At 38.1% G+C, this 12,235-nt stretch overlaps 1 protein-coding gene across 1 annotated transcript in view; it reads right to left on the bottom strand.

Annotated features, from left to right (window-relative positions):
* Positions 1-12,235, bottom strand: part of LOC119858032 (formin) — a 284,466-nt gene that overhangs the window by 150,224 nt on the left and 122,007 nt on the right. Inside the window, exon 7 of the mRNA XM_043516527.1 lies at positions 1,953-2,040. Coding sequence (XP_043372462.1) covers positions 1,953-2,040 — 88 coding nt within the window. The remainder of the gene's footprint in view (positions 1-1,952; positions 2,041-12,235) is intronic.

Below are 12,235 nucleotides of genomic sequence, written 5' to 3'. Positions count from 1 at the left end.
AGTCCTTAAATCCTCAGAAAACTACTACTAACACCAAAAACTACTACTACTCCTACCAAAAATAACACCTCACAATAAAATGCTAACTATATACAAGAAATTCTGAAAGTGCATCACAAGAGATGAGAGAATAGCAGAAGCTCCTACTTGGACCATGCAACATTGAGAAGGAATTGAGGGCGCAGTCAGTCTGCCCCACGCTTTATCACCTCAGTTGAAACCATGAGGCAGAACAAGGGCACATGCGTGGACCAATGGATACTACTGTGGACGTATGGCGCATGCAAACAACCCTCAGTGGAATACAGATAGGGACCTTCATCACTCAGAGAAGAATATAGTATTCCAAAGAAACTCATGAGTTATGCTTGTCATTATAATGATCCTTTCCTAGACACGAGATTGAATGGCGATAGTTAGCAGCCCTACAAGCAAGTAATCCTCTTAGCCATAGTCAAGGTTCCATAGTGGTGAGAAGTCTATGTAAATTGGGTAAAGTCTGGTGATAAAGGAAAACGTCTTAGAGAGGAATAGGCTGAATGTGGCAGCATGAAGCAGAAGATGAACTAGTACAACTATTACTATTATCATTATAATAATATGGGGTTCTAAGGAACATCCGCATAGCATTTGGGTGCCATTCTTAGTCCTGGTGAGTTATGGTTCTTTTGTCCAGTAGTCTCTTCAGACAGATCATGATTAATAGCACTCATATTGTTGTGAAATATAAAAATGCCACATTAATACTCTGCAGCATAAGTGTCTTATCTACAAGACATTTCACAGCATGAAATAAGAGGCCTTGAAAATTTATCTGAAGAAACTTGAAGTAAGAACATCACAGGGTTTTTATGTTACAGCTGCTGCCTCTTATTAGTCTTGCCAGCAAACTATTCACAAAATTCATTACTGCAGCTAGTTTCTAGCATTATGATACCTCTGACACATTATGGGCAGGCTCAAAGTTTTGCCTCATTTCTTTCTTCTTCTTGTAACCATCTGTAAGCCCTTGTTTTTTTAAAAAAGCTAGAATGCTCTAAGGCTGTTCTAAAATTAATAATAATCAATGCCAGCATCTCAAAACCCCACAATTCCAAGCCAGTCTTTGCCATTGTTTTCCCTCCATCACACGCAAGAAAGCAGACTTCAATTTGGAGCTTTTCAGCAGTTGTTTTAAACAACAGTGAAAAGCTTTTTAAAATATGAAAATCGCCTAAACAGTGTCCTTTTTAATATATAGCACAAGCACCAAAATACCTGAGCTACGTCCCCTGAAAACTCTAGTCAGAGACAAATATATTTTTTCCAAGCTCCTTTGGCCTATTTCTACCAATAATACGACTTATGCACAGAATAGCCCCCAACGCTCGAAAATGTACTGCTCAGTGTTCATCCCTCTTCTTGTCATATGGTTTTGGTATTTTCATTTTTGGATATGTTTTTTACACTGCCACCGAAGCAAAAAATTAAACACCTAACAAACCCCAAATATTATTTGTAAGTTCTCACTTGAGCTTCCCTGAGCTGAGGGCCTCTGGGGATAGGGATGAGGAAGAGCGGGAGAGAGAAGAGGAAACAAAGAAAGGAGCCAACATAAACAGTTTTGAGAGCACACATATAGAAGGCAATCTGATAGAACCACTCTTAAAATCCAAAACAGTTATACATGAAAAACACTAAAATCATAACACTGGATGTGATATATAAAATCAAAATCTAAAGTCAATTAATTACTAGGGGAAAGGGCTGGGTTTAAATTTCAGATTAAGTTAGCAACTGTTCACTTACGTGTACTTAGTTGGAAAACTAATACTACTTTTTCTCATTATTATACTGACACCAAAAAAGGAACACACATAAGAGCACCCACTTTTGCCTAACATTCACTTTAAGTCAAGATATGAGAAAATTTCCATGTAAATAAGTTATATCAAGAGTTTTGTAACTCTCACCTTGTTGAATATCCCTCATTTCCAGGTGCAAACTGGATATCAAAATTCCTACAGTTTGAGATCGCTTTCCATCCAGCAGTTTGATAATCTGGAATTATAAAACAAAATGCTATTGTAGTCAAAATTATCAATCTACAAAACCCTTCATGATTAAAGAAAAGCTAAAAATGCTAATTTGTGAGTTAAATTGAATACTGCTCAACGCTTTTCAATTATTTAAATGTGGTATAAGGCTATGGCTATCTCAATCTTCTCCTGGCCTTCTGTAGCCATGTATATAGGTAACAAGACATCAGCTTTTTCAAATTATTTAAACTTTTCAGTTCAAAAGGGACCACAAAGCTTGGACTTCAAATAACGGTAGTAAATACAAGTCAGCTCCAAAATGTAATTCATACCAGTACCAGTAAGGAAAGATCATCCTTTATTTGTAGGATACTGTCTACCAGGAAGACAAACCCACATCAAATCTTTATTCAAGAAATGCACATTCTTTCCCCTTACCCCCATCAGGAGAATGTGGTGCAGGAGTGTGAGATATTCTGAGTAGGGCTGTTGATTAATTGCAGTTCACTCATGCAATTTACTCAAAAAAATTAATAGCCATTAAAAAAATTAATGGTGATTAATTGCAGTTTTAATTGCACTGTTAAACAATAGAATACCAATTGAAGTTTATTAAATATTTTGGAGGTTTTTCTACATTTTCATATACATTGTATTCTGTGTTGTAATTTAAATCAAAGTGTATATTATTTTTATTACAAATATTTGCACTATAAAATGATAAACAAAAGAAATAGTATTTTTCAATTCACCTCATAAAAGTACTGTAGTACAATCTCTTTGTCATGAAAGTACAACTTACAAAAGTCGATTTGTTTTTGTTACATAACTGCACTCAAAAACAAAACAATGTAAAACTTCAGAGCCTACAAGTCCACTCAGTCCTACTTCTTGTTCAAGCAATCGCTAAGACAAACAAGCTTGTTTACATTTACAAGAGACAATGTTGCCCGCTTCTTATTTACAATGTCACCTGAAACAGGCATTTGCATGGCATTTTTGTAGCTGGCATTGCAAAGTACTTATGTCCCAGATATGCTAAACATTCGTATGCCCCTTCATGCTTCAGACACCATTCCAGAGGACATGCTTCCATGCTGATGATGCTCATGAAAAAAATGTGTTAATTAAATTTGTGAACTCCTTGGGTAGAATTGTATGTCCCCTCCTCTGTTTTACCCACATTCTACCATGTATTTCATGTTATAGCAGTCTCAGATGATGACTCAGCACATGTTATTCATTTTAAGAACACTTTTGCTGCAGATTTCACAAAACGCAAAGAAGGTACCTATGTGAGATTTCTAAACGTAGCTACAGCACTTGACCCAAGGTTTAAGAATCTGAAGTGCATTCCAAAATCTGCGAGGGACAAGGTGTGGCGCATGCTTTCAGAAGTCTTAAAAAAGGAACACTCTGATGCAGAAACTACAGAACCTGAACCACCAAAAAAGAAAATCAACCTTCTGCTGGTGGCATCTTACTCAGATGATAAAAATGAACAGGCATTGGTCTGCACTGCTTTGGATTGTTATTGAGCAGAACCTGTCATTAACATGAACGCATGTCCACTGGAATGGTGGTTGAAGCATGAAGGGACATATGAATCTTTAGCGCATCTGGCATGTAAATATCTTGCAACGCCAGCTACAACAGTGCCATGAGAACGCCTGTTCTCACTTTCAGGTGACACTGTAAACAAGAAGCGGGCAGCATTATCTCCTGCAAATGTAAACAAACTTGTTTGTCTGAGCGATTGGCTGAGCAAGAAGTAGGACTGAGTGGACTTGCAGGCTCTAAAATTTTACAAAAATTATTAGGGGTATGGAATGGCTTCGGTATGAGGAGAGATTAATAAGACTGGGACTTTTCAGCTTGTAAAAGAGACAACTAAGGGGTGGCGGGGATATGATAGAGGTCTATAACATCATGACTGGTATGGAGAAAGTAAATAAGGAAGTGGTATTTACTCCTTCTCATAATACAAGAACTAGGAGTCACCAAATGAAATTAATAGGCAGCAGGTTTAAAACAAACAAAAGGAAGTATTTCTTCATACAACGCACAGTCAACCTGTGGAACTCTTTGCAAGAGGATGTTGTGAAGGCCAAGACTAGAAGAGGATTAAAAAAAGAACTAGATAAGTTCGTGGAGGATAGGTCCATCAATGGCTATTAGCCAGGATGGGCAGGGATGGTGTCCCTAGCCTGTTTGCCAGAAGCTGAGAATGAGTGACATGGAATGGCTCACTTGACGATTAGCTGTTCATTCCCTCTGGGGCACCTGGCATTGGCTCTTGTCGGAAGACAGGATACTGGGCTAGATGGATCTTTGGTCTGACCCAGTATGACTGTTCTTATGTTATGTACATAATTCTACATTTGTAAGTTCAACTTTCATGATAAAGAGATTGCACTACAGTACTTGTATTAGGTGAATTGAAAAATAATATTTATTTTGTTTTTTTCAGTGCAAATACTTGAAATCAAAAATAAATATAAAATGAGCACTGTACCCTTTGTATTCTGTGTTGTAATAGAAATCAATATATTTGAAAATGTAGAAAACATCCAAACACATTTAAATAAAAGGTATTCTATTATTATTTACCAGTGCGATTAATCACGATTAATTTTTTTAATCGCTTGACAGCCCTAATTCTGAGTATGTTTCAAAGCCTTCAGGTGACCTGATAATTTTAATTTCACTACAGCCCATCCTCAAGTCCTCACTTCCCAACACGTTCTTCTTGATCAAAGAAAGCTGATGGCTTTTCCTATGGCTCCCTTTCAACACAGCTCCTAAAACACTCAGAGATTGCTGAAAAGTTCTTCTTTCCAAATGATGACTGAGCATCTGCCACCAAAGCCCGGAGGAGTGAAGGACTTTGACCATGTTTTGAATATTAGATCATACATGTTAGAGATCTGTGTTGAGCCCAAACTATTTTTGTGTGTATGTGTGGGGGGGGGAGCGACTTTAGCATATTAAAATGAACAAAAGATCCATATTCAGGTATGTATTACCTCAGAGCGGGGATAGGTACATAAATAAAATACTGAAAGGTGAACCTTCAAAGTTTTGCAGGTTTAGTCCAGCTGATGGCACAGATAGACCTGAGATGCAAAATTAGGATTTGAAGCAATGTTTTGCAATGTTTGTACCTGTGGTTTGTACCATTAGAGAGATATGATAGGAACAAGTCACAAAATTCAGATCCAGAGATGAACTTCCTCAAAATTCAGGAGACATTTCATATCCAGGGTCTTGGCTCAGGACCATCTCTTGTTAATTAGTTTGAAAATTCAAACACTTCACCAAAATCTGCCTCTCTCTAATCTAGATTTCAACAAGGCTGGAAACTTGCACAAATAAATGCTTAACAGAGACATCCAGCACAGTATGTCTGGGGAAATATTGTGAGAAACTGAATTTTAATCCTACCAACAGAAGCTTTCAAATATAAATTAAAAAAAACCGTTAAACTTTTCCAACCCCCAAAGTCGTGATATAAGTTTTGTTATCCCAATAATATATTTTAGTGGCTCTCACAATAATGAAAACTGCAGAGTATAGTATGGTTTAAAAAATCTCATACTAATTCATACAATTGTTTACTGCAATACTCCTATCTTATGGGCCCATTCTAGGACATTTAGCGGAGCAGCCACTCAGCCAATCACAAATACAAAAGTGAAATGGGAGTTGGGAAACATGGTAGAGAGAGGATAGTAACATTTTTGTCTGAATAAATGCAGGGTTAATTATTATTTATCAAGTGCTAAAAGTGTGCCAGACACTTCACAAACAAACAAACAATATATGGTACCTCCAACAAGGATCTTAGAAGATACTTATGACCGTGCAGTAGAGGCTCACCACACAATTTAATGAATGCTAGTTATGCTACATATAGCATATTTTATGCCACCACTGCAAATAAAACATATTCTGAAAGTCTTTACACACTATATTTATGATACTGTATGTTAGCTATTAAAATTAATTAACTTTGTATTCTTATTCTATGTATTTTGTTTGAACAAGACAGAATCCATGTTCTGAATTTCCCAAATATACAAATATACAAAATGCCTTGGCTACAAGTCACTGTATATGAATACTTTGCATACTTTACTCTCCTTCTATAAAATGTGATTCTTTGTAAATGTTAGGAAGTACCCGGTATATGATGGTCATTTTTGAAGCTGTATATGAGTCTCTAAACTAGGGAGCACATTAACTTCTAACAGGGATAATTATAGACTCGACTAGTATGCAATTTGTATAGCATTCACTGACCTCCAGGTTGACCCTGTTCAGGGTCAAATTTATATGTTGTCATAAACGCCATTAGACATGCCTAGTTTGAGGTAAAAGCTTTCCAGACTATACCTCATACAGATAATATGACATTTGAAACTAGTACATTAGGCTACTTCAGAAAATTGTTGATATGTTCTCCAGATATGATCAAATTAGTCCACTTGGCTAATTTTTCTTTTAACTTTTGTAAAAAAAAAATTGCACATAATTGTAATGGTACATTTAAAAAAAATAGAGAGATTCATATTGTATCTAAAAATCTGTATGGAAATAAGTACACATAGTCATAATTACCAGAGATCAGACTAGACCCAGACTACTTGAAATAACTTCAGCCAAACCAAATTTGTGACTAAAGGCTAATATTTTATTCATTAGATAACAAAAATGGTAACAATAAGACAGTAGAATAGCTCAAGTAGGACATACAAAACATATTAAAAATACAGTTGTAATGCTATGTAATTGAATAAGGAATTTTGTTGTCAGAATTTGGAACCAATGAAGAATTAGAGACCTTTTGCAACAACCAGATGCAATCAATATTAGAAATAGGGAATATATTTTCTGTGGCATCTCCTTTACCTCAAATTATGGTCAGTTTCGGGAGGGTGCTGGCAGCGGAGTATAAACTCTATTTGAGAATTTTATATAGAAAACAGATGTAAGGAGGACACATCACTTATCCAACTTATTAAAAAGCAAAAGGTAATGAAAGAGAACTTTGCAAAGGCACCATTGTTGTATTTAGTCTATATTTGTTAAAGATGACCTGGCATTAATCACCTCTCAGCAGTCTGCATCTCCTGACTGTGGCTGGCAATGACAGATAAGCAGCTGACTTCCTCGCTGTTAGCGGATGCTGTTCTGCCAGCTGGCAGAGTCTGTCTAAGACTGGACATGGCAGCCAGTAATCTGTCTCTCCTCTAGAGAATAAACACGTCACTGAAATGGATGTAGCGTCTTCTTCAATGAAAAGAACGTGAATGCTGCTGCTTTCTTATTCAGTCTATCCCCTGGTCCATAACATAAGTTGTCCTAAGTGGCTTCTACTGACTGGCCATTTAAAAAATATTAGGCTACTTGATTTGATGCAAAGTGTTCTTTGTATGTCTCTCTAATATCTACCATCTAATTTAAAAGTGGATATGTACTCATATTTGAATACATTTAGCTAAATTATTCTTATATCCAGAGATGAAAGTAAACTGGTACACTCCGGTACGGCGTACCTGTAAGAGCCGGTGCGCCGAACCAGGACCGGCTTTCCCAGATGGCAATTTAAAGCCCTAGAGTAGTGGTGGTAGGGCTCTGGAGGGGATTTAAAGGGCTGGGGCAGTAGTGGCGGCTGGAGCCTCGGGGCCCTTTAAATCCCTGACTGAGACCAGCCGCCGCTACCGCAGGGCTTGGGCAGCAGGGCTCAGGCGGGGATTTAAAGGGCTCAGGGCTCCGGCAGCCACTACCACAGCAGAGCCCCAGGCCCTTTAAAGCTCTGCAAGAGCCTAGAGCCCTGGGATAGCGGTGGCAGCCGGGAACTCCCAGGGCTCCTCAGTGATTTAAAGGGGCTGTGGCTCCATTGCGGTAGTGGCAGCTGGAGGCCTGAGCCCTTTAAATCGCCCCCAAGCCCCGGGGCTCCCAGCTGCCTCTGCAGCTGGTAGCTCAGGGGTGATTTAAAGGGCTTTGGGCTCACAGCCGCCACTACCGCAGCTGGAGCCCCAGGCCCTTTAAATCAAGATTTAAAGGGCCTGGGGATTTAAGGTCCTGCCTCTTCTGGTTAAGGCCATGCCCCTTCCAATTGAGGCCACGCCCCCTGCTCAGGACTCCAGTGTACCGGTAAGTCCTCTAATTTACTTTCACCTCTGCTTACATCCCCACTAATGGGTGTTTCTTTAATGCAGCCAGAAATACATCCCATTAATGTTGCATGAAAAACTTCATTGTTCTGTGTAAATTTTGTCCCGGACACTTTGTGGTACATAAAACTGCAAAGATTAAGTTTATTTAAGCAATTAAAGGCGAAGTCCTTCCCTATACTGGTGCACAGGTTCTTTCCATGACACTCAAATGTGTTGGGAGAAACTATCGCTAACATGATGGCCTACAGATCACAATATCCAACACCCATACCCAGCCATTTAGCTTGTATACTGCAATTATCTCCAAGCATTTGTTAGGAGCCTACTGAAACCCTGCTCAGAGTTACAGCTAAGCGTACTCCACAATGCCATCACCACCTCCCATATGTGCTTGTGGGATTTCCGAAGGATATAAAGCATCAGCCACGATCTCTTCTCCCTCTGCTCAAAGTAAGGCAGGTTTTATACCTATTTGAATAATACATTTAAAGCAAAATTATGAGAAGCCATGTTGTTTTTATATTTTGATCTATATTTTTAAGTGCTTCAGGAGGCATTTAACTTTAAATTAAATATAATAGGGAAAAATTTTATGTTATTATTTTAAAAACACACTTTAAATAGACAAGCAATAGCCATGGCACTTGCTTGATATAATATAGAGAGGTGGGTGGAGTAATATCTTCTGTTGGTGAAAGAGAAAAGCTTTTGAGCGACACAGAGCTTTTCTTCATAGATGAGGAATGAGATGGATACACATTTATCTCAGTTGCTCCATTATTATCAAATTTGTAAAAGTACCAAAAATTAATGGCTCCCATCTATGCTAAAGGGTATATCCTACACCCTACATGAGTGCGTAACTTGGTGGTAAGCAAAGGAATGCACTCTTCTCCCCACTGTACAATGGATGGAGAGAAAGGAGGAGTGGCTGGGAGGAACATTCACCAGAATTCTTCTGCTCAAGCACTGTTTATTACCTCTCTGTAGAAAGTTGAAGATGACTTTTGTGTTTCAAACCTGTGAAGCAGACAACTATTTCTGCAATATCTGCCTTTCTTGCAGAACCACAAAATGAAGTAATCATAATTTCTCATTTACTAGATAGAAAATCGGCTGACAGATATATCCCTTTAACTTAAATAATGCTCTTCATTCAAAATATTGACACATGTTAAATGAGAACATGTTAATAATTACTTGAGGCCAGTTAGAGATAATAGACAACAGAAAAGTTGTTACCCTCATTGTCATTCTGTGTCTTTGATATGATAATCATTGCACTGACGGACCAAAAATGATTGATGGACCTTCATTTAGATCATACACGTGACACAAATTACCTGACGTTTACCCATTTCCTTTGTAAAATGAAGAAACAGTGGCATCAGGTACTTCCTGCCATACTGTTCCTTGAACCAGTATAGAAAATATTAGCTTCTACAAGGATGACTATCTTCCTAGTAAATCCTCAGAAATATAGGGAAGACAAACACATACTTTAAAATATATCTAGCCTTAGTAACGTTAAGATATAAAGAATGCATGCACTGTACATTACACTGAAGCACTTGTCTTCTAAAACACATCTCTTTCAGGCAACATGGCATTGTAGTTTGATGCTTGCTGCGCCCATTTTTTACTGCATCTCAAAGTCAGTTTCCTAGTTCTATCTTCCTTCCAGCTACCTCTGACTTTACTGCTGAAATCAAGTACAGAGCAAGAAGTCTGGGCTGTGCAACTCCCACAGAGTGAGGGGTGGGGTGGCTTCAAAGCAATGTATCTGTGCCTGTCAGTTTGCAGACTGCATGGATTAGGTCTGTTAAGAGGCAGACAAAGGCCAATGACAGTTTGGTGTGAGAGGAGAACTAGGATCTTGCTGTATATAAAGTTTTAGGTGCTTAAATCCAACATATAAAAGAGTCTATGCACGGCTTGCTAGTCCTATAAGAGCATTTTGGGAGATTGCAGGTGTGGCAAATATCTCTGAGGAGTTGTAAGCCTGGCATATATCTATGAATTCTAGGATTTCCAAAGCAATCTAAAGAAGATAGATGTTCAAATACCATTACAATTCATTGGAAATGGGTGTTTTTTAAAAATTACAGCTGAAGTCTTTTCAGTATTATAGACATTAACTTTTATATACTCAATTCTTTTCAGTGCATAAACACTTAAACACTTATGCACTTAAAAGTTCATGCGCAGAATCTGTTCATAGTGCAAAAACTTGTATACCATACATTAAGGCTGAAGTCTTTTTATAATTTCAGTATAACATAATATTTCTTTTAAAAATAATAAGAAATTTCCAGACAAATAACTGTGTCAACATAATATTAATAGAGATATGTAACAGTGGCTACAAAAACTACATGCATAGAATGTTATAATTAAAAGTTAAGCCTTACGAAATATAGAAGTAATCAGAGAAAGCAATGTTGATAAACAGTAAAATTCTGAATATTTTACCTTAAGACTGTAGTACCCTTACAGTGAATACATTCACTTGACCTCCCTGCAACAACCTTATCTTTGACCCACAAGACATGCTTCTCAAAAACACCACATCCTTTTGACAGGTTTCAGAGTGGTAGCCGTGTTAGTCTGTATCAGCAAAAACAATGAGGAGTCCTTAGAGACTAACAAATTTATTTGGGCATAAGCTTTTGTGGGCTAAAATCCACTTCATCAGATGCATGGACTGGAAAACACAGAGGCAGATATAAATACACAGCACAGGAAAAGATGGGAGTTGCTTTACCAAGTGTGGGGGGGTCAGTGCTAATGAGCCAATTCAATTAAGGTGGAAGTGGGCTATTCTCAGCAGTTGACAAGAAGGGGTGAATACCAAGGGAAGAAAAAATCACTTTTGTAGTGCTAATGAAACCAATGTAATCAAGGTGGCCCATTTCAAACAGTTGATAAGAAAGTGCGAGTATCAGCAGGGGAAAATTAGTTTTTGTAGTGACCCATCCACTCCCAGTCTTTATTCAGGCCTAATTTGATGGTGTCCAGTTTGCAAATTAATTCCAGTTCTGCAGTTGCTCGTTGGAGTCTGTTTTTGAAGTTTTTTTGTTGAAGAATTGCCACTTTTTAGTCTGTTATTGAGTGTCCAGGGAGATTGAAGAGTTCTCCTACTGGTTTTTGAATGTTATAATTCTTTATGTCTGATTTGTGTCCATTTATTCTTTTGCATAGAGACTGTCCGGTTTGGCCAATGTACATGGCAGAGGGGCATTCCTGGCACGTGAAGGCATATATTACATTGGTAGATGTGCAGGTGAACTAGCTCCTGATGGTGTGGTTGATTGTGGTTAGGTCATATGATGGTGTCCCTTGAATAGATATGCGGACAGAGCTGGCAATGGGGTCTGTTGCAGGGATTGGTTCCTGGGTTAGTGTTTTTGTTGTGTGGTGTGTAGTTGCTGGTGAGTATTTGCTTCAGTCTTTAATTACAACAGCACATGCTATTTTTCTACAGGAACCTGGACTCATTCAGTGCACAGAATAGACAGTGCTCACATAATGGGTAACTATTCAATATATTGGTTTCTCCTTGTTGTTCAGTCTGTGGCCTCACACCTTATTTACTGTACACTGTACACTATTCAGATCCTGCTTGGAAGACAGAACTGTTAATTTCCTCATAGGCTTTTCTATGGTGCTCATCACTATGGTATCTGAGTGCATCCCAAACATTAATTAATTTATATTCACAAAATCCCTGTGAGTGTGGCACTCTGTAGCTCAAAGCAACACCCCTGAATCCCCGTATTCACCACTGTCATATAATTATGATATGTTTTGTACAAAGTATGCCTTGTGAGGCATCATTCTGAAAGTCTTGATCTGTTGAACATTAATATCCTGTTGGATTGTATGTGCTATCATTGTATCTGAAGTTTTGAAGATTTGCTACTGTGTATTACTGAAATATGCTGTGAAGTTGGGAACAGCCACAACCAGCCTATCAGATATAACAATGGAGTAGCCCATTAAAGCGTATCCACACTCCCAATGATCATCCCAGAA

The sequence above is a fragment of the Dermochelys coriacea genome, chromosome 6 (assembly GCF_009764565.3).
Source record: "Dermochelys coriacea isolate rDerCor1 chromosome 6, rDerCor1.pri.v4, whole genome shotgun sequence".
NCBI classification, from domain to species: Eukaryota; Metazoa; Chordata; order Testudines; family Dermochelyidae; genus Dermochelys; species Dermochelys coriacea.
The sequence above is the reverse complement of the archived record's forward strand: the minus strand, read 5'-3'. Positions and strand labels throughout refer to the sequence as shown.